Raw genomic sequence first — 22,169 nt, forward strand, 5'->3', positions numbered from 1 at the left:
TTTAAATTATATTTAAAATATTATATAATTACATAAAAACTTATCTTACATTGAATTAAGTTAATATAATATTAAAATAAAAAAAATAAATTTCGTTTTTAAAATTTGAAAAATCAAAACCACTTTTTATATTTAAAAGTCAATATAAAAAAGTTCATTGTTTATTGGTTTTTTTATTTAAAGTTAACTTAAAAAATAAAAATAAAAATTTAAAAAAAAGGAAAAAAAAAAAAAAAAAGAAAGAAAGAAGAAGAAGAAGAAGAAGCATTGGATGAGATTCGGCTTTGGGTAAGGCTACAAGATAGCTGTCTTAGGTCCCCAAACGTCAAGGTGCCAAATTAATATATAATAAATGAATAATGGGTTATTTTAGGGGGGGGGGGGGGGGGGGGGGGAATATAGTAATTATATAATATTGAAATAGATTTATAGGTGATTAATTATGCATTGGTGGCAACAAGTTTTGAAAAAGTAAAATTGCAATAAATACATTATGGCTTGACAGATCTAATGCCTAGGCAAATGTTGTTATTTACCCATTTTCTTTAATTTAACGTATGTTTTTCTTTTCTTTACTTTTCATCTCCTTCAAATCTGTCTCGTACAAATTGAAAATTTTTTAGATTTAAACTGTTCCATAAGTTGTTTATTTTTTTTCTAAAAAATATAAAAATCAAGAAATTAATTAATTACTTGAATGCGATTCCTCTAATGAGAATATTGATTTTCATTTAAGAAAACAAAATTAATGGCACTCCTCTAAATAACATGTAGAAATCCTTCTACAAATCAAAATATATATTTTCAGTACATTTAAAGCAAATTGAGAAATCTAGCGTATTGTATAACACTTATGATTACTTTCCTCACATAATGTTGGGTCATACAACACTTTTATTTTTCTCTCTTATAGTGGACTGGAATCTAAATTTTTAATCATGCACTTTGTAAGTGTATGATTACTTTCCTCAAATAATGTTGAGCCGGCGCTGCTGCCAGGGACAAATAGAGGATGCTTTATTTGGTGGCGTCGGAACCTTTGGGTTTGACTTCAGTTATAGGAATCGGAAGCAACCCCTTTGCACGGCATGTTTCAACAGCTCCTGTAAACATGTCCTCTAAATTATACTTGAACTCAAACCCCAAGTCTGTCAGCTTCTTCGAGGAGAAATGGACAATTTCTATGTTTTCGTCTATACCTTCGAACCTGAAAATTAATTAAACCCAAAAATGCTTCCTTAATTAATAACCCATTTACAATATTATATTAAATTCAAAAATAATGCTTGAAGCCTGCAACCTTTTAGTTCATGTGGTGGTGAGTTATAACCATTAGATCACAGGTTCAAAGAGAGAAGGTGGGCAAAAACAAACAACAAAGATAATGCTTGAAGAAGAGGGATTTAATTACTTTGTAGGAACATTGTACTCGGGATACTTTTCCTTAAGCAATTTGGCAATGTCATATATGGTGGCATCACATTGAGATGCAAGGTAGCGACCCTCAGCTTTAGGATTCTCATAAACATAAATATGAGCATTGCAGAGATCATCCAAATGAACAAATTGACCTTGCTTTATGATCGAATAATGAGCTTCGTTTCCTGTTATAAAAAAACATGTGAGCGAACTGCAAATTTTAACGGAGATAAATCTGAAAATTTCCTTCTTATTTACTCCAATATATATATTTATATATTGAAATGGAAAAAAAAATAAAAATTAATAATAATGTACCTGTAATGGGTGACAGACCGGTAATGAGGCTGGGTGGCATGGATGGCATGAGAAATGGACCAACCACTAGAGGTGGAATAACACTAACGAAATCAAGGTTGTGTTCCTTGACGAATTCCCATGCAGCTTTCTCAGCTAAAGTCTTGGATACGAAGTACATCTAGAAATTCAACACGATTATGCAAGTCCACAGATATTAATTATACCTGACCAATGGATAAAATATTATTGTTCTAAGGTCTTTGATAAAATGACATATATACGTACCCATCCAGTCATCTTTTTATTGCGGCAAAACTCAACGTCGCTCCAGCAGGTTTCATCGTAGACTGGCTTTAAGTGCTCTTCCACGTTAACAGTTCCGGCTGATGATGTAAATACTAGCCTTCTTACGGTCTTTGCATTAACACAGGCTTTTATGATGCTTAATAGCCCGGCTATTGTTGGCTTTATTACTTCATTCTGCCAACCAATTAAAGAATTTGGTAATTCCTTATTCAACTTAATTATTGCCAAATTAAGAATCTGATTGGGCATTTCAGAAATCTAATCCGGCTATAAATTTCGATTAGAAATAAATAAATAAATAAATAAATAAATAAATATATATATATACAAAATTATATAATAAAAAAATTTATGAAAAAAATGGTGAAAATAATATTTACAATATATATCATTGAGGTTATGACTTTTCAAAATAAATTATATATATTTTATATTATGACTTTTCAAAATAAATTTTATTATATATATATATATCTATTTTTTTTTTTTAGTAGAGACATAAGATGAATGTTTTGGAATCATGTCAATTGGTCCATCAAATCAGTCAGAACGGGAAAGTCTTTACCTCTATCTAACTACTCTTGGCACTTTTGTCATTTTCACATGCCCAAACAAAACTTCCTATGACTTTTCTTAACAGCTTTACTTGAAATACTGGCAAGCGTAATTCTCAGACAAGAAAAATCACCAAAAGGACAAAAAAAAAGAAAAAAAGCCGGTAAACATTGGGTCCCCGACAATTGGACTATTTTATGGCAAGAAAAGCAGTCCAATATCATAATGAAATGACAAACAGCATATTTTCTGCTCACCTAGTCTACTTCTCTCTCAACCCTACAAATTTTTTTTAATTTTTTTTAATGGCCAGCTAGTTACCCATATTGCCATTGCAAGTGAGTTTGTGCGTATATCATCCAAGTCATAAGCAATTCATACAGAATTTTCATAGAATGAATTGCTATATAAGATACCTCAGGGTCCTTGGACTCGAAATCCATGGGTGTGGCGACATGGAACACTCCGGTGCACCCTTTAATGGCTTCGTCAAAGCTTCCCTCTTCAGCCAGATCAGCCTTCCACAGTGTCAGGTGGGTCTGAGCCTTTGGCAATTCCAATAGATGCTTCACCTTCTTCATGTTTGCTGTACCAAATCAAACACACACACACACACACGCACGCATGAATAATAATTAACAAAATATAAACAAAAAAAAAATTAAAAGAAGTAATTTGAGAGCCGGACCAGGGTCACGCACGGTGGCTCGGACCGTGTAACCGCGCTCTAGAAGCCTCATGACGAGCCATGATCCGATGAAACCAGCTGCACCAGTGACACACACAGTCTCAGACTCCGAACCCATTTGCTGTTTTCAGTTTCTAGTAAAAAAAGATGGAATTATTAGTTTAACTGGAAAAGTAACTAAAAACTAAGGTTTAATAATTATAAAGAGTTTGTAATTTTTCTGGCGCAAGGCCTTGCTTACGAAATGTCCGACTATAAATACTTTATCTTATTGGATTATATGACCCCTATCTAACACGCACTCACATGCGCATTTTATTTTTTAGCCGCAAGCTTCCCACAACGTGACCATCTAACGGGTAACGCGCACTTGACTGGTAGGTGGTAGCTGCGCAGTGCTCATTTCAGTTAAGTAATAATTTTCCCTTTTTTTTTTTTTCTTCTCTTTTCAAATTTATTTATTTATTTATTTTTTGTGGGTCCTTGCTAGACATATATAGACATACCCTTTCGGAAAATTATAGTTTCGTGGAAACTCTTTGATTTGGGATATAAGAATTTTTGGTAGAATACTTCAATTTTTCTCATGATTTGCAGCAGAAGAAGTTTTTATATTGAATTAAAAATACAGAAACCAAATTGGTTGCATGTTCAGATATAAGTTAGGCAAGTGTTTTTCTTCACATTTGGAACTTGAAATTTTATTGTTAGGTGAAAAAGCTTTGGACTTTTCAATTTTCTTTATAGTACCGATCACGAAAGGAAATCACTTAAAATGGTAGGTATTGGATGTTAGATCACTTAAAATGGTATATAAGGTTAGAGCATATTCAGTAATTTTGTTTATTATTGTATATATATATATATATACATATATATTTTTGCTATATCAAAAAAAAAAAAAAACAATCATTTAAAAGAAAATTTTTCAATAGATTTATTTAAATCCTTTATCAAGCTAATGTTATAAAAATAAAAAAACATTTTGAAAGTTTGTTAGATATTATGAAGTTTTTTAAACAGCAACACTAAATCCTAAATTGTGGCATATTTTTTTATTTTATTTTATTTTATTTTTTTTCTGAAAAGCATGTTTTATCAACCAAACTTCTTAGGTGTGCATGAATGTAGGTGTGCATGGCGGCAGATCCAGAAACTTATATAAGGGGGGGGCCAACAATATATATATATATATATATATATTTTGGTTGAACGAAAGGCATAAAAAAGATTCCAATTCGCTTGAATGTAGGTGTACATGGCGGAAGATCTGGAAATTTACCCAAGGGGGGCCAACTTTTTTTCTTTTTTTTTTTTTTGGTTGAACGAAAGGCTAAAATAAGAATCCAAGTCCCCGGAATGCCGGCGAGCGTGGCGGCAGATCTAAAAACTTATCTAAAGGGTGCCAACTCTTTTTTTTTTTTTTTAATTAATAAAGAAAGGAAGAAAAAAAATAATTAGCTAATAAAAAAATAAAGGCATTTTAATGCTAATTTTGCTAAAGTTTCTAGAACGTAGTACATAACTATTGGGTTATCATTCACAAAAATAATGATAATAATAATAATAATAATTAATTGGGTTGTTAATATATTTGAAAAGAACTCGTGCAGTTTAAAAAATTCATATGGGGTTTGTGAGAACCGCAATCTAATAAAGTATGCATTACATATATTATATACAAAAAGTAAAAAATCTATTGGGAACTTCACATACGCTACAAAGCCATTTAAAAAATTTTGGAGAGCCATGGCCGCTGCTGGTCTCCTGAGATTCGCCGCTAGCCCAGTGTTGAAGAAACACTTTTGGTAGGTAGATATACTGTGGACCGCACCATTTATAAGGGTTAGGAGAGAATAAGGGATCAGAAACTGGAAGATAGTAGTTGCCACCACACAGAAAGAAGCAAAAAACAAACCCAAAGAAAATAGTTAGTTTGTCAATTATAATATTCTAGAAGGGAAATGCATGTGAGATAGTACGTGGTAGGCCATTTAATTTACGCATTAGACCCATAAAAAGTCAACAGCATAATATTTTATGTTTTTCTTTTTCATGCTGAGGTATGAGAATTGGAATTTGAATTATTGTAAGTATGGCAAAATTTATAAATGAATATTGATGAGATTATAAAAATTTGTTCATTTAAAAATGTTATTTATTTATTTATTTATAGATAAATGAATATTTTATTAATTTAAAAAGAATTTCACTATAAAGAAAAATCTACTAATAGAAGGAATAAAAGTTATTTAGTAAAGAAATAGAAGTTATGAAGTAATTTTTTTATTATTATATATGGTAAATGTTTATACATATTATTTTTTTTAACAAGTTTAATTAATTATTAATTTATATATTTAATGTGTTATAAAGGATTTTTAAAAAAAAACTTGTTATCTTATTAGTACATTGGCTAGATTTGGAACCAAACAATTATATTTATTTAGCAAAATTATTAATTTCGAACATTCATTTAGTTCTTTTTTTTTTTTTTTAAAAGAGAAAATACTCCTTATAAACCTGTGAAACGTTGAAACGTTGAGCTGATTTTTTATATGCTGCTTCCTCCATATGTATAATTGGTTTTCTCCATCATGATTAATTAAGAATTATGAGATTTCTATATTATTATTTGCTATTTCTTAAAGGTGGAACTGCATGATATATATAGGATATTAAGTCAAGATCTGATAGAGCACTGTCAAAATTTCCTTTGTTCATCTTTGAGTTACTTTAAAATGATTGAGATTTTAATATGTTTGTGAAATTTATATAGATCTTCCTTCTCATATAAATTTCAACACATTTTTAGAGTTATTAAAGCAATCCAAATGTTTTTTTTTTTAATTTTTTTAATTTTTTTAATTTTTAAAGTTATAAACGTTGCCATCTAAATAGGAAATAACTATATCTATATCTATATCTATATATATATATATATATATATATATTAATTATAAATAAATTGCATATAATGCATAAAAATGATGCAAAAATATTTATCTCCATTTATTTATTTATTTTTTGAAAAGTGAAAAGAAAAGGAAACAAGTACGTCAATCTGCAAACAATTCTCAAGCCACTGAGGGCACACAGCAAACCAGACAGAAGGATTTACAATAGAAAGAGAATGTCTAACCAAGCTGTGTGCTACATTATTTGCTGATTTACGAGTAAACCGACAAGAAAAGGAGCTATATCGGTTGTAGCTGATTCTTAAGCTTCTCCAAAATAGAACACTCTGCCAAAAGAAAATCCTGATTATCCTTAAGTAAATTAATTGCCTGTAAAGAATCAGTTTCCATCATCCCTTCAAAATAACCACATTCAATACCAAAAACACAACCTTCATGGATGGCCAACAATTCAACTGCTAAAGGGGACACTTATGAGGAATTGGCTTTGATAAAGCTCCCATCAATTGACCCAAATAGTTGCTAATAACCACCCCAATCCCATATAAACCTCTTTTTTTATCATAAGCCCTATCCACATTGATTTTAATGGTCTTAAATTTTGTCACGGAATACTTCTTCCATCCCTGAATCAAAGATATTGCAGAAGCCAAGTCAGCTACAGACAAATTAGACACCACGATACAAAATTTGCATTTCCCTCCTCTTAAAAATCATCTGTCATACGGCAACGTATACCACCTGTCTATGATTTTTGTACGTGTGAGACGATAGAATTTTAGCCCACAAACTTTGTAAATGGGCCTCTTCATTAAGAAACATTGGGCCCTTAGAAGATCCCTACGTTTTTGTCTTTATTTGTTTGTTCCGGCCCTTTAAACAATACCGTTTATCATATCAAACAATTCACCTAAATTATGTACCCAAACAAAAACACAATTCACTTAAATTTGTAATCGTATATGATAAGAGACCAAAGACATACAAATAGGAGGAGGACAAACCATTTGACAAATTTATTGTATTGCCCATACATACGATACGAAATTTTGAATGCGATTAGCATTTATATCTTTTATTAATTATTCAGCATCTCCTCCTTGCGACTCCAAAAAAAGTAAGAAACAAAACCACAATATATCCTACCATGGAATTCATCAAATCCGGCCCATGCCTCCTATGCTGCTACAAGCTCATGTCATGTGCATGCTGATCTATCGCATTTCTGAAAAATGCTATAGCTCGGGTTTATGTTAACTATCTATTTTATATTTTCTTTTTAAAATTAGTAAACAAATAATAATAATAATAATGACTAATAAGAATAATAATAATAATAATAACTAATAAGAACTCGTCTTAATAATAATAATATTCGTTAGGTACATTGTAGTAATGTTGAATTATGAGAAAAACTTTTTGAATTGGATTTCCTCTTTGCCTGCGAAGATGGTAATGAGTGAAACGAACAGGCTTAACACCAATGTGGTTTGATGCTCAAGTCAAAACCATGTTTACTGGTAGAGTACAGAGGACAAGAAAGAGTGGCATAAGGGTCATATTTGAAATTGTTGCAGCAAGATTATTTTTAGGAAAATTTGGTCCAATGCCCTTCTTTTAAAGCCTCTAATGAAATATACCCCTCATTTCTTAGTTTTTTTTAATCTATCTTCTGCTTCCTATTTTATCCCCAATGAAAGTAAAAAATTATTCTACTTTCCTTTCTTTATTCCTTCAGTCCGAGAAACCCATAGTCTTTAGTTTCTGCACTTTGCTTTTTTATTTTTCTTCATCCCCCAGAAAACCCACACACAATCTCATTAAGAAAAAAAAAATAAAAAAAATATCCATGCTCCATCTCCCTGCATCTCTTACCTCTTCTCTTGCAAACATATGAAAGACTAAGGAAAAATTGCGTTTGAGGTAAGGATCTGTGTATTTTGATTGTTTTTTTTTTTTTTTTTAGCTTGGGTTTTTGCTTGATTGGCGAAAGGCGAAGACGATGATTGGAATGGAGGAAACTAGTAAAAATCAAGTAGTAGTAGTAGTAGTAGGTTATACAATTTAGTGGGGTAATTAAATATTATGAGTGAGCTTTAGGGTCGGTTTCTATATTGCTTTAAGGTTAGAAACACTTCACGAGTGTTTGTTGAATTTTCTGATTGCAACAGAATATTAAAGGAAATTGAAAGAAAAGAAAACCCAAAAAAACAAAATTGAAGAATAAGTTAAAAGCGGTTATAGTTAAAATCTACTTCAAATGTTGAATCATTTGTTTTCTTATTTATATGACACTCACCATCTTGCTAGATATCATAATTTAATTACATAACTTCATTTTGATTTTATGTTGGTTTCTTGTTTATGGTTATGAAGGTGAGCGGTAGTTGTGCAGAGGAGCTTTACTTGGAAAGTTTGCAGCATCAAATAGAAAGTGATCTTATGCCAAGTGCCCGATGTGACCAAAGTGATTCTTATGGTATCCTTTTAGTTATATGTTCTATGGCGAATTATATAAGTAAACTTTTTTTTATTTTTTTTTAACAATTAGTTAATATTTAAAAAAGATATTATACCTGCTATATGGACCATGAGGTATACTATCTATGTTGTTTAGTTTTCCCTAATTTCTTTCTGTTTAGTTTTCAGCCAAGGTTGGAATTTCTTAGGCTTGGCTGGTGGAACATTATTAATTTTCAAGTTGATTACAAATATGCAGTTGGGGATAGGATAGGTAAACTGTCTTATACTTACTCCTATTTTATGAATTTGAGGTTGCTTGCCGAGATGTGGTATTAGTTTGCTTATGGTTTTGTATTATAGGCTAATGGCACTCAAGACTTGCATGATAAACTGATATTTACAGATTGAGAAACCCATACTATTGGTTACAATTCCAAAAATATGCTTGAAAATGCCTTAGGTCAGGTGCATATCGTTATCCTTGTGCATTTGGTTAAGAGGTTGATGTAGTGTCCCTCCTTAACATATTGATGTTGTGGGTTTATTTATTTATTTATTTTTTGTCTATAAATAATAATCGCTACCCCCACACTCTTTCCGTGAATTTCATGTAGCAATTGGTGTATTACTAGAGTGGATATCACGATGGTCTCATAACAAGAAAAGAAGCTGTAGCGCAAGAGGGATTTAATATTGGCTTTAAGGAATCAGTCCTTGTTGGGTACAAATGGGGTCTAGTTAGAGGTGATACCAGGTAAAAGAAAACAAAAGAGGAAAATAATTTGAATGATCTATTGCTTATAGAGTTTTTAATGAAATTGCTATAAGCATATGATTAAAAAAGAATTTAAATGCTCTGTTGCTCATAGAGTTTTTAATGAAGTTGCTATAAACATATGATTAACTTCTTTTCTCTGCTACTTTTGTTTTCCTATTTTATCCAATCTGCATCCCCATGAACTGCCTTCACTTTAGTTCCTGAGGACTTGAAAGAGAGCATTTAAATTCTCAAGATGGTAACCAAACTCTCAAAGACATGAATTGTATGGTTGCTTTTCATAAGGGTTTGACAACATGGGCTAAGTGGGTGGATTCTACTATGAATCATAGTAAAACCAAAGTCATCTTCCAAGGAATTTCTTTTACCCACTACCATTAAGTTTACTTCTTTCCCATCACCAATTTTTTTTTTTGAAAACCAAAAATTAATTTCATGAATTTCTCTGATGCTTTTTTTTTTCTTTTTTTTCCTTTTCATATTTGGTGGCAAGGGATTGGAATGAGCTAGGGGTGACAAACTGTGGAAATGAGACAAAACTCCTAAGTGGATCAGTCGGATTGCCCAAGGAATTATATGTGGTGAAAGATGTATTAACTGGAATGAGAAAACATTTCATCTGCTGGACATAACAACTCTATCACAACTCAGAAAAGATGCACATCCTGGCTTTTATAATGGCTTTAGGCCCATGGACTGTAACCATTGGTGTATTTCTGGACTTCTAGATACTTGGAATCAAATTTTTATGCATTTCTCATAATTGTTATGCTTGTTCTGGTATTTTTAGTTTATAAAAATGATCATACGGTTGCTTAGGTCCTTCCTTCCATAGATCACCATTTTTAAGGGAATCAAGTTTCAAAAAGGATCGATCTTTTCATTTTCAATGTCAACCAGATATTGAGAGTTAAACATCATTAATGAAACTCTACAATCCTGGATAATTTAGAGTATTTAATATATTCATAATTTGAACCATAAATTTGCACGACTCTTTGATTTTTTTCCCTAAATATGTCATTTAAAGGCCCACTCTTTAATTCTTTGGTTGTTAAATATTTCACTTGATAGTTTCCTGACCTTGCATGTTACATTAGTATATGAGTCTTTGGAAAATTGCATGGTGACGGAGGAATGAGGCAAGGCTGCATGAGTCAAACATATGAGGGATGCAAAGTGGTTGAGACTAAGACAAAGTTTTAAAAAAGTTCTCAAATTTGCATAAAAATTTGATTATTGTAGGGCCTTCGGTAATTACCCATGAAACCTACGGTAATCAATTTGTCCTTACTTAAAAAATTACCGTAGGTTTCATCGGTAATTACCGAAACCCCTATGGTAATCACATTTTACCAATTTTTTGGGCCCTACAAGTCCCCTTACGTGAGTTAAATGAAAAACCATGCAAAATATGGATTCTAAAATTATCCTAAGGGGGGAAAACCCCAAAATATCTAAAAAATTTCTCAAATTGGTTAAAAAATTATAATGACTGTAGACCTTCGGTAATTCCCGATGAAACCTTCGGTAAACAACATATACCCTCTGGAAAAATTACCGAAGGTTTCATCGGGAATTACCGAAACCCCAATGGTAATCACATTTTACCAATTTTTTGGACCCCACAAGTCCCCTTATGTGTGTTAAATGAAAAAATATGCAACATATGGATTATCAAATGATCATAATGAGAGAAAATCCCAAAATTGCTTAAAAAGCTCTCAAATTGGCTAAAAAAATACGATGATTGTAGACCTTTGGTAATTTCCGGTGAAACCTTCGGTAACCAACATATACTCTCTGGAAAAATTACCGTAGGTGTCATCAGTAATTACCGAAACACCAGTGGTAATCACATTTTACCAATGTTATGGCTCCCACAAGTCCCATAATGTGTGTTAATGCAAAAACATGCAAAATATGGATTCTAAAATTATCCTAAGGAGTGAAATCCCCAAAATCTCCGAAAAAGTTCTCAAATTGGCCAAAAATTTATGATGACTGTAGACCTTTAGTAATTCTCGATGAAACCTTCGGTAACCAACATATACCCTCTGGAAAAATTACCGATGGTTTCATCGGGAATTACCGAAACTCCTATGGTAATCATATTTTACCAATTTTTTGGGCCCCATAAGTCCCCTTACATGTGTTAAATGAAAAACCATGCAAAATATGGATTCTAAAATTATCCTAAAGAGGGAAAACCCCAAAATCTCTGAAAAAGTTCTCAAATTGGCCAAAAAATTACGATGACTATAGACATTCGGTAATTATCGATGAAAGCGTCGGTAACCAATATATACCCTCTGGAAAATTTACCGAAGCTTACCAAAGGTCTACAATAATCGTATTTTTTTGGCCAATTTGAGAAATTTTTAAGCAATTTTGGGATTTTCTCTCCTTAGGATAATTTTAGAATCCATATTTTGCATGTTTTTGCATTTAACACACATTATGGAACTTGTGGGGGCCATAACATTGGTAAAATGTGATTACCACTGGGGTTTCGGTAATTACCGATGACACATACGGTAATTTTTCTAGAGAGTATATTTTGGTTACTGAAGGTTTCATCGGGAATTACCGAAGGTCTACAGTCATTGTAATTTTTTGGCCAATTTGAGAAAATTTTCAGATATTTTGGGGTTTTCCCTCCATAGGATAATTTTAGAATCCATATTTTGCATGGTTTTTTATTTAACACACGTAAGGGGACTTGTGGGGCCCAAAAAATTGGTAAAATGTGATTACCATAGGGGTTTCGGTAATTTCCGATTAAACCATCGGTAATTTTTCCAGAGAGTATATGTTGGTTACTGAAGGTTTCATCGGGAATTACCGAAGGTCAATAGTCATCACAAATTTTTGGCCAATTTGAGAACTTTTTCAAAGATTTTGGGGATTTTCCTCCTTAGGATAATTTAAGAATCCATATTTTGCATGTTTTTGCATTTAACACACGTTATGGGACTTATGGGGGCCATAACATTGGTAAAATGTGATTACCACTGGGGTTTCGGTAATTACCGATGACACCTACGGTAATTTTTCCAGAGAGTATATGTTGGTTACCGAAGGTTTCATCGGTAATTACCGAAAGTTTACAATCATCGTATTTTTTTGGCCAATTTGAGAGCTTTTTAAGCAATTTTGGGATTTTCTCTCATTACGATCATTTGATAATCCATATGTTGCATGTTTTTTCATTTAACACACGTAAGGGGACTTGTGGGGCCCAAAAATTGGTAAAATGTGATTACCATAGGGGTTTCGGTAATTATCGATGAAACCTACGGTACTTTTTGAAGCAAAAACAAATTGAACATTGTCATTTTTTAATGCCGTTTGATCGCTTACTTTGTCAGAATTTATCATTAATAATGCTACATTTAGCATGTTATTGGTTGGAACACACATGATTGAAGTTGTCGGATGGAATTGTGGTGATTCTTTTACGACGGTGTACAAATGTCAATTACCGACGATGCATCGGTCATTACCATTGGGCAGTAATATCATCCATGCAATAGTAAGAAACATACAAACAACTGAACCAAAAACTGAACACAGAATGATATGTTATCAAGACAATACGACAGATGAATTTGACAACAAAAGAACACATAAAACCAACGTCTATTATGCCAAAACACATGTTACGCGAGTGAGCAACTAATTGCATTCCTGACTACATTGCATACACTCGCATACCGCATAACATGGCCCCATTGTCTGAATATAGCATCGCGCGATTGATGGGCCTTTGGTTCAATGGTGCTGTTGGTTGGTAGTGCTATCAAGAGGTACGGCAGCGGAGCATGATCGGCTGCTGTGACCAACCTATTTGCACCTCCCGCATCTATATTGATGACGCTCCTCTCCTTGAGATTGAATCCTCTTCTTTCTCGGTCTTCCTGACTGTTTGCCAATTTGAGGTGGAAGTACAACCTGGTTTATGACATCATCTGGAGCATGCCATTGACATTTATCTCCAAGTGGATAAATGGTTTCCGAATATGCATCATGGAGTGAGTCAACTGAGTAATGCGCCAAGCAAAGGAAATATGGAGAAATATGTCGATGCTTACATGCTGCAATTGAATGGACACAAGAAAATCCATTAATGTCAAATTCCTTGCATGAGCACGTCTTATTTTCTAAGTTAACAACTCCAACGAACATGCCATGGCCAATAACTTGAAATAAATATAAGTTCATTGGCATAACACATAAGCCTCTGCCATTATTTGAGCGCTCCTGCATGATTTTTTCCAACCAATTGGTAACAGGAGTTTGCATTGCAGCTGTGTTAGTTCGACGTTCATACCACCACCTTTGCAAGACATCACGAATGTGATCTAGTAATGGAAAAATAGGTTTATCCCTAGCATCAATAAGCATAGAGTTCATGCTCTCTGCAATGTTAGTTGTCATTATGTTGTATCTATTGCCCGAAAAATGTGATCTAGCCCATTTTGAAGGACTTGCATCCTTGAGATATTGTACAGCTTCAATACTAATCCCTTCTAAAAGCTACATGGCCTTATCAAAATCCTCAACAATATATGCTCTAGCTGCATCATTAAAAGTTGATATAATTGCATTGACATTACCTTTAAACTTCTTAGCACGTAAATTTGTACCAAGATGATATGTGTAGTGGCCATGGTGATTATGAGGGAAAACTGTACGTATTGCTTTTGCAATGCTCTTGTGTCTATCCGATATAAAAGCTATATTAGGATCATCCCCAAAAGCTTCTTTAAAGCTCTCAAAAAACCACGTGTAAGCCGCATCCGTCTCCCCATGGCCTATTCCATAAGCAAGTGGATAAATTTGATTGTTTCCATCCAAACATGATGCAATATATAACAAACCTCTATATCTATTCTTCAGTATAGTTCCATCGACAGCTACGACTCTCCGCATATGCTAAAACCCTCTAATGCTAGCTCCAAGTGCCATGAAAAAATATAAAAATCTGTTTTGATCGTCAGTTTCAATTTGAGTAAACGTGCCTGGATTTTTGCTCTTGAAAACGTGAGTCCATAAAGGAAGTTTTGCATATGAATCTTCTGGCATGCCCCACAAACCTGATAGTGCAACTTTTTTGGCGGCCCATGCTTTGTTGTAGCTTATGTTTACTCCGTAATTAGAGCGAATGTCATGCACGATATCTCGAGGTTTGTATTGCCTTGAAATCCCATCAAACGTTGGTTGGATGATGTCTCCGATAATTGAACTTGTTGCTTAACAATGATCCCTTTTCATGATATTTAAGGAGCAAATATGCTCATCCTTGAAGGTCCTAATCATGAAGGCCTCTGTATTATCACCATGTAGTTTGGTAGTACGCATTCGCCATATGCAATTGTCGTTTGCACATACAACCTCATATCGGACTCTATCTGACTTCTTGACCTTGAATTCAAAATTTCTCCTTAGTGCATAAGGACTAATCTTCTTCTGTAGCGCATTCTTACTCGCAAAGAGTTGGTTGATTCAAATGATTTCATGGGCATTGACAGATGAGAAGCGATGGTTAACCCTAAGTTCAGCCATGGTTGCGGTAGAATCCTATCGAACGTCCAAATGGTTTTCGGTACAAAGAGAGGCAAGCACATCATCATTCACATTATCAATTGGACTACTACCATAAGGAGACTCATCATGTCGACTATCACCAGCTGAAAGTCCCGAATGTTGGGTCAAACAAATGTCTTGTAACCCATCTTCACTACGATCAGTGTTGACCTCATCCTCAAATTGTTCATCTTGATCATAATCATGTTCACGATATTCATTCATATCATTAATGTCGAAGCACTCATTATCATGATCATGTTCCACAGATTGCACATTATTTTCACAAATTTGATTTTCAGAGAATCCAGGTTGAGTTTCCGGCACATGAAGTTCGGTCGCTGGGGACTGCATATCAGCATCAGAGGTACAAGTAGCTGTATTGTGAACTGCAGATAGTGGGGCAATAGTCATAAATCCTGAACTTCTAGGTATCCTATTCACAACACATCCAATAGTATTAATACTCTGTGGAACCCTGGATAACACATCAACAATAAGTGGAGATCTGTCTTGAGGTCTGTGTGAACTATACTCTTCTATAAAACTTTGTAGGTCTTCATCATTTTCCACAACATACGGCTCACATGAAAAACAGACATGGTATATGAACTTGAAGATTAATTGATGTTGTGTAGAATCTAAGTTGAGAGCGTTGTAGACAACATCTTCAAGTTCTGCCAACGTACAATTCCTTTTGATACGTATAATCTTCGTTCTTTGATGTTGGTATCTCCAGGTACCTTCAGAACATACACTCCATGTTCCATCATAGAACAATAAAATTGAAATTTGTGACATTGAGCACAAAGGCTTTACCAATTCAAAACATACTAAGTATCTACTTGTCACAAGCTTGTGGTAATTCTTGAGGTCGTATGACTAAAAATAATTGCAATCGTAGAATCTTTGCTGGAAGGTTTAACTATAATCCTGAAGCAAAAGTAATGAAAAAATACAAATGCATTTTCAGTAAATGAGTACAGAAAATAAGCCAAACAATTATGTTATTAACGCCTAGTGGAATAGCATTTTAAATGCAAATGAGTAGAATAGCATTTTAAATACAAATACAAATGCATTTTCAGTAAATGAGTAAAGATAAAATACTAATGCATTTTATGTAAATGAGTATAAATGCTGTTTAAATGCTGCATATTAACACCTAGTAGAATAGATACTCTTGACAGACATAATAGATCAAGTAGATTAAGATGTCAAATCTGTGGCACATGTGCTAAATCATAACATAACGTTAGCTTGAATGGATGCAATGTTGACAATGTGGTGTTCTGTGGATTATTTTGTTAAACATCATAAATATAGTTACATTTAGCATGTCATTCGTTTACAATAACATTAGAGAAGTGGACAAATTCGATTGTCCAATCGGTTTGCTTTTAGAAAATGGAAAAATCAACTATTCCGATGGAACCGCCGTTAAATTTTCTAACAAGCAAGTGTTTCATAATTACTAATGGACCGTATGTAACAAAACAAAGGTTGTAATTTTCAAATGGAAATTTCCAAACCATTTATGGATTGTTTTACATAAAATAGCACCAACATAGAACTTGCACTTATATATCAAGTCAAAATGTGACAAACAATGAATCCAATATAAGGGAAAAATGTATACATATCTGTACACACACATATATATATATATATATATGTATATATATACACATACCAAAAAATCTTTAACTCTGATCCGTAGAATCATAAATTTAATTACACCTTTTTGAAGTGTATGGGCTCCACAATGAAGATTTTTATTCTTGTTGTTATCACAAAAGGTTGGGGGTATGCAGGGAGAGTGAACTGAATTGAAGGTGGTATTGTGTTTTCTGCAATGTTCGTCAATGCAAAGAAAGGCTAAAAGGTACGTAACCAACAAAAGAGAAAGGAAGACACATAGGATTCATTTAATGTGGTAGCAGGGAGAGTAAGAGAGAGGGATAGAAGTTAATGAGGGTAGATGAGAAATGAGAGATGGTAAAAAAAATTGTTTTAATATTTTCCACTTTATTCGACAGTTAATGAGAAATGAGGGTAGATGAGAAATGGGAAACTGTTACATTTATTTTACACTTTCATATCCATTTATTTAAATAGTTTCCACAAGTGCACATTTATTGATTTTACTACCATGGAGCCGTTCATGTAAAAGTGATTGGAAGAAGCTTGCAAGCTGGGAATCACATTTTACAATCTAAAACTAACTACATTTCAATGCATACCATTCAAATAAGTTCTAATGGTCAGAAACTAGAGAGCCAATATTTGAGAACTCAATTACCATCCATTTAAATTATCATCCTTCTTATTTATTGCTTTTCCACATATCAAATAATATGGAGAATTTAATAATGAAATTGGATCCTTACACATCATATTGACACGAGAATCATGTACAAAAACTAAAAACAAAATCTGAATTAGCAAGAGAAAATTGTACAAGTGTTTTATGAATAAAAACTAGAGAATATTATATCTCCTAGAGAATATTACAGCTCCTACAAAAGTATATATCTTAATAAATTTATTTGATACACATACTGTCTCAATTTGACCATGCCAAAAGTATAAAATAATAGAAACAGAGTAGTTCTCTGTGGGGTGTGTCCCTAATTTCAGCTTCTGAGGGATTTTTGATGCCACCATCAGTCTAAAATGGAAATGAAGTTGTCCATTAGTACAAGAGATTGAAAACCGTTGGGTGGTTCTATTGCAAAGATGTAAGAGAAATCAGATAAAAGCATTAAAAAATATGGCCCTCTGACAGATCAAGAAACTAGTATGCAACTTAACTATCGTCCAAGTATGTTCACTGTTAGAACTACCGAGTAAGGCTTCTCTCTCAAGATGTAACGTTTATACTTTCTTGGAATTCTCTGTCTTCGAAGAAACAAGCGCATGCCTATGACAAGACAGTGAAATGAAAAAAAGGTAAAACTAAACATTTAGGAATATTCAATCAGAATGAGGACACAAATGAAGGTGCAACTCATACCTTCCTAGATGCATAGATGCAATAGGTCCTCCATATCCAAACATCCCAAACAAGGGCTACATAACTAAGATATGCTTAAAAGATAAATTTCAATGAGTAAACACTAAGAAGACAGTGGACACAAGACATAAAGTACAAACAAATTGTACTTCGAGTATGGAGGAAGAAATGCATGCTAATAAATAATCAAGAGAAACAGAAAATAAAAGAAAAGTACATGTAGGAAATAAGAGGTAGACTTCTCTTTATATTAGAATGAAACATGCTCAAGCTACAAAAGTCAGTGTCTAAATTTCACCATATAAATAAGTGTATACACAAGATAAAAGCAGAATAAAAGGATATTGAAAACAGATTTTACCATAAAGTATGAAGGTTTTAACCCTATTGCCTGTCCTCTCGAAGACTTGTGAAGTGATGCACCCATCTTTCCCATCCAATGGAAATTATTTCTATTGATTTGTTACCAATGAACCACTATTGACCTCATGGTTCCATGGACTACTATTCCAACAATCATCTTCATCCGTTTATATTCCCTAATGTGTTATGCATACTCGCTGATCTACAATGGTTGCACCCTGGCATATCATTACAAGGAATTAAGGAAAGAAAGCAAACCAGTTGATCCACCATGTCTCCAATCAATAGCAATCTCGTCAAATTAAAGAGTTGATGTTAAAAATACTTAACAGTTCAACAATTCAATTCAAGGGGAATATTGACACCTAATGAAAACTAAACTTTGTTATACCATAGGCTCGAAACCTTTGAAGTGGGATTACTATAAGAAATCCATAAATCATCAGTCATCAATAAACATATTTCATTTGTAAGCACTGGTGTAAAAGAACATGAAAAAAAAAAAAAGAAGAAGAAGAAAAAGTGGAAAATAGACTAGAACTAAAAAGCCAAAAATTCTTTGTTTATTTTCTACTCCATTGTACAAAAATGAATGAAAGGAAAGGCAAGGGGACTGACTGTTTAGTTATACCCTCACAATTTTATTTTCTTAGCTCATGTAGATGAGTACTCATTTTAGACGAGTGTAAACAACAAGGTATACTAAGCAAGACAGTGGTTTCCAGAGCATAAGCATCTTTGAATGTCACATATGCAGTATAAGCATACTCACTAGACCTATTTCCAGCAAACCAATAACTCAATTATAACAACATACAATTTACGCACATGTGCAGAGTAGCAAGTTAGAAAAGGCTAAAAATAACCACTCAATTGAATCTAACCTGTAAAGAGAAACAAACAAATAAAAGGTCTTCTAAAATTATATTGGGACAGAGAGGACCCTTTTGTGTTAATAAGAATTTGAAAGGAAATATGGCACTGGATGGATAGTTACCTCCCTACATGGATCATAATCTGGAATTGTTTCTACAGCACGTAATTTATGAGGACATAAAATTGTAGAATCTATATAATAGAAGGCATTCAAGAGTCCCTTTTTTTTTTTTTTTTTTTTTGGGGCAAAGGTGACAAAGGAAAGCAATGATAATTTGGAAATTTCTCCATGAAGTTTCAGCTTTTATACAGATAAGATTCAAATTTTGATCTTGTCTTCTTAGTCTGACATTGATAATTACATGTGGAAATAAACCGTCTTGAGGAAGTTATTGTTGGTTAGGAGCATTATTAACCATCACATTAATGTTGAATAATGAAACAATTTCCCAACTTATTGCCATGCTTGGAGTTTGAATTTTATTGAAAAAAAAAGGATAAAGAAAGAGAAGACAATTCCTAACATACTTTCATGAAAAAGTTAAAATTTCTATTATGTTTACATTTCAATCTCATTTTAGAATATGAACTTCTCAGTAATAGTAGCTTTAGCCTCTTGACCAAATGATGGAAAGAAAAATATCTTATATTCTCCACATATAGAAAAATATTTTATATTCTCCACATATACCTTTAGAAATCCATTAAAGCAGGGGTCTTATGGAATAAATTAGCTTTTACAAGACACTCAAATGGACTAATTGACATATGGATATTTAAAATGACAAAAGAAAAAAAGGAAATTAAATAATTGTAATATAAATTCTAGAAAAGATTCTTATCTTTTGACCACTTTCAAACCAAATAACATCCAAACAATTTGATGAGTTTATGAACAATAAATTCATATATAATCAATGACCAAACCATCATTTTGCAGATTTCACTCGAAGTTGTGAAGAAGGACTCTACCTAATGATTTCAACATCCTCAGTTACACCACAATAAGTGAAAAAAATCATAAATATCCTTTTTTGTTGCTTTTGGAGATAACCTTGTAACTTCTGTAGTATAACCACCTGGGTACATTGCCTTTTAAAACTAACAAAGAGTGGAATTGGGTGAACCAATGAAAAGGGATTTAAAATAACAGGAAAAACTACAACCAAAAGCCAGATTATATAATTATATATAGCAAAATTTATCATAAATTTAATATTAACATTTCATGGTAACAAACAAAGGCATTGTTTAATCCTTTTTCTTGAATGAAGAAGACCTTGTTTTGGAGGAAGAAATAAAAGGGATAAGGGAAATGTCAGAAGCTGACGCAAGATGTTATCATATAATTGGGATGACCTTGCTTTGTGTGACAATGCTCATAGAAACCATATCCTTAATGGTCCTTATCTCACTAAGAAGTCTAAGATAACTGGGTGCTTCTTATCCCTAACATCTAGTGAAAACAATTATCTTCCAAAACCAGAGATTAAACATAATGTTTAATAATTCTTAAGCCCAGATTAGTCTCAATTTTTAAAAATTACTGATGGATGTCATGTAAATTCATAGAATAGACTATCCGACAAAGCAATTCATAGATGCATTTTTTACCTGCTTATGGGTTATTAATTAACCAAGATTTAAGTATTGGCTAAATTGTGAAGTTCAAGCTCGTACATTGTGTAACAGAAAAGATTATTTTCATCGAAATTCACTGAAGCAAACCATAAATTCAAATGCAAAGGAAACCAATAAGATACAACTGCAATAGTTTCAGCAAATGCAGAATATATATATATATATATATATATATACAGCATTAAACATGAAAGGCGATGACTGATTGACTATTGAACTTTGATCACAAAAAATATATAAACTAAAAAAACTGCTTGAAATGCAAATCTTACCAAATATAAAGATTACCTTCTGTAACTCATTGCTCAGTGAGAGATTTTCCAAGATTCAGCATCATTTTCGGTCTCGAAGATTTGAATTCAAAGTTTGCACCAAAAATCGATGATGGTTTTGATGAATTCAATCTTTAGATGGTACGTTTGGTTGCTGAGAAAATGTGGAAAAAGGAAAATTTTAATAACCGCTCCGAATTCTGTTTAGGATCCAAATGGGAAAGAAACCAAAAAAATAAAAAATAAAAATTTGTGAAAACAAAATAAAAATTGGATGAGGTTGTTGTTTTAGTTGTCTCAGTGAGTCAGTGAGAAACAAAGGAATGGGAAGAGTGATGAGAAGAAGAAGAAGAAGAGGCGGAAGGAGCAAGGAGTTTGTTGTAGACCTGCTCACCGTCTAGGTAGACGCCTAAGGCGGCGACTCTGAGGCCAAAACCAAGAAAGGCGTGGCGGAGCTGATTGGTGAGCCTAGGGTGCTTCCTCTACTCGTCCTTCCTCCTGAAGCACTCTCCAGTAGCTGCTTTGCCATTTTCTCTCACTTTCTCTTCCTCTTTTCTTCGTGCTCCGTCCATGGCACTTTTCAAAAGGGTAATTTGGGTATATTGAAAAATAAAAGGGTAAAACAAAAACATTTGAAATGAAAGGGGTATATTTCATTAACCCCTCTAAAAGAGGGGTATTGGGCCAAATTCCCCTTATTTTTATTTATAAAGGGCTATTATGGGCTATAAGTAAATGAACTCATTTTTGGATTTGTTAGAGGACCACTAGTTTTTATGAAATTGTCCCACAAAACTTCCTTGTTACTTTTTTTCACATGACTGGCTTGGGACGAGGGCCGGCCCTAGGACTTTGAGGGCCTTAGATCTACTTTATAGGTTTACTTGTCTATAAATATTTAAAATAAATAATAAATAAAATGAACAAAAACAATAATTTTTATTAAATAAAATGGTTTCAAATATATTTGCAATAATATTCTAAC

General features: G+C 33.0%; 1 protein-coding gene and 2 long non-coding RNA genes across 21 annotated transcripts; 1 reads left to right on the forward strand and 2 right to left on the reverse strand.

Moving 5' to 3' along the window:
* Nucleotides 1-709: 709 nt before the first annotated feature.
* LOC107420293 (dihydroflavonol 4-reductase) lies at nt 710-3,510 on the reverse strand. The gene is made up of 6 exons (XM_016029222.4): nt 3,269-3,510; nt 2,997-3,166; nt 2,005-2,199; nt 1,738-1,897; nt 1,412-1,604; nt 710-1,207 (listed from the first exon to the last, which is right to left on the reverse strand). The coding sequence occupies exons 1-6, from the start codon at nt 3,384-3,386 to the stop codon at nt 1,018-1,020; spliced, it is 1,026 nt and encodes a 341-aa protein (XP_015884708.1). The 5' UTR covers nt 3,387-3,510; the 3' UTR covers nt 710-1,017.
* Nucleotides 3,511-7,754: 4,244 nt separating this feature from the next.
* LOC107420242 (uncharacterized) lies at nt 7,755-10,245 on the forward strand. 5 transcript variants are annotated; one of them, XR_009638862.1, is made up of 6 exons: nt 7,755-8,109; nt 8,563-8,665; nt 8,829-8,920; nt 9,010-9,114; nt 9,264-9,403; nt 9,921-10,245. It is a non-coding gene; the product is annotated as an uncharacterized LOC107420242 (long non-coding RNA). The 5 variants fall into 5 exon arrangements; XR_009638863.1 differs by having other exon boundaries at nt 7,762-8,109; nt 9,053-9,114; XR_009638864.1 differs by lacking the exon at nt 9,010-9,114 and having other exon boundaries at nt 7,781-8,109; nt 9,282-9,403.
* A 7,186-nt stretch (nt 10,246-17,431) lies between these two features.
* LOC107431696 (uncharacterized) lies at nt 17,432-21,866 on the reverse strand. 15 transcript variants are annotated; one of them, XR_009639211.1, is made up of 5 exons: nt 21,571-21,866; nt 21,201-21,338; nt 20,244-20,350; nt 18,394-18,592; nt 17,432-18,096 (listed from the first exon to the last, which is right to left on the reverse strand). It is a non-coding gene; the product is annotated as an uncharacterized LOC107431696 (long non-coding RNA). The 15 variants fall into 15 exon arrangements; XR_009639209.1 differs by having other exon boundaries at nt 18,394-18,597; XR_009639210.1 differs by having other exon boundaries at nt 18,394-18,613.
* Between the last annotated feature and the right edge of the window lie 303 nt (nt 21,867-22,169).

This window comes from Ziziphus jujuba, chromosome 5 (genome assembly GCF_031755915.1).
Source record: "Ziziphus jujuba cultivar Dongzao chromosome 5, ASM3175591v1".
Lineage (NCBI taxonomy): Eukaryota > Viridiplantae > Streptophyta > Magnoliopsida > Rosales > Rhamnaceae > Ziziphus > Ziziphus jujuba.

Excerpts from the sequence above, each read along its gene's own strand:
- LOC107420293 (XM_016029222.4), bottom strand. The coding sequence starts at position 3,386 with ATGGGTTCGGAGTCTGAGACTGTGTGTGTCACTGGTGCAGCTGGTTTC. Across the intron at positions 2,200-2,996 it reads TCGAGTCCAAGGACCCTGAG|AATGAAGTAATAAAGCCAAC; the intron begins GTATCTTATATA and ends ATTGGTTGGCAG. Across the intron at positions 1,605-1,737 it reads CGGTCTGTCACCCATTACAG|GAAACGAAGCTCATTATTCG; the intron begins GTACATTATTAT and ends TTTTTATAACAG.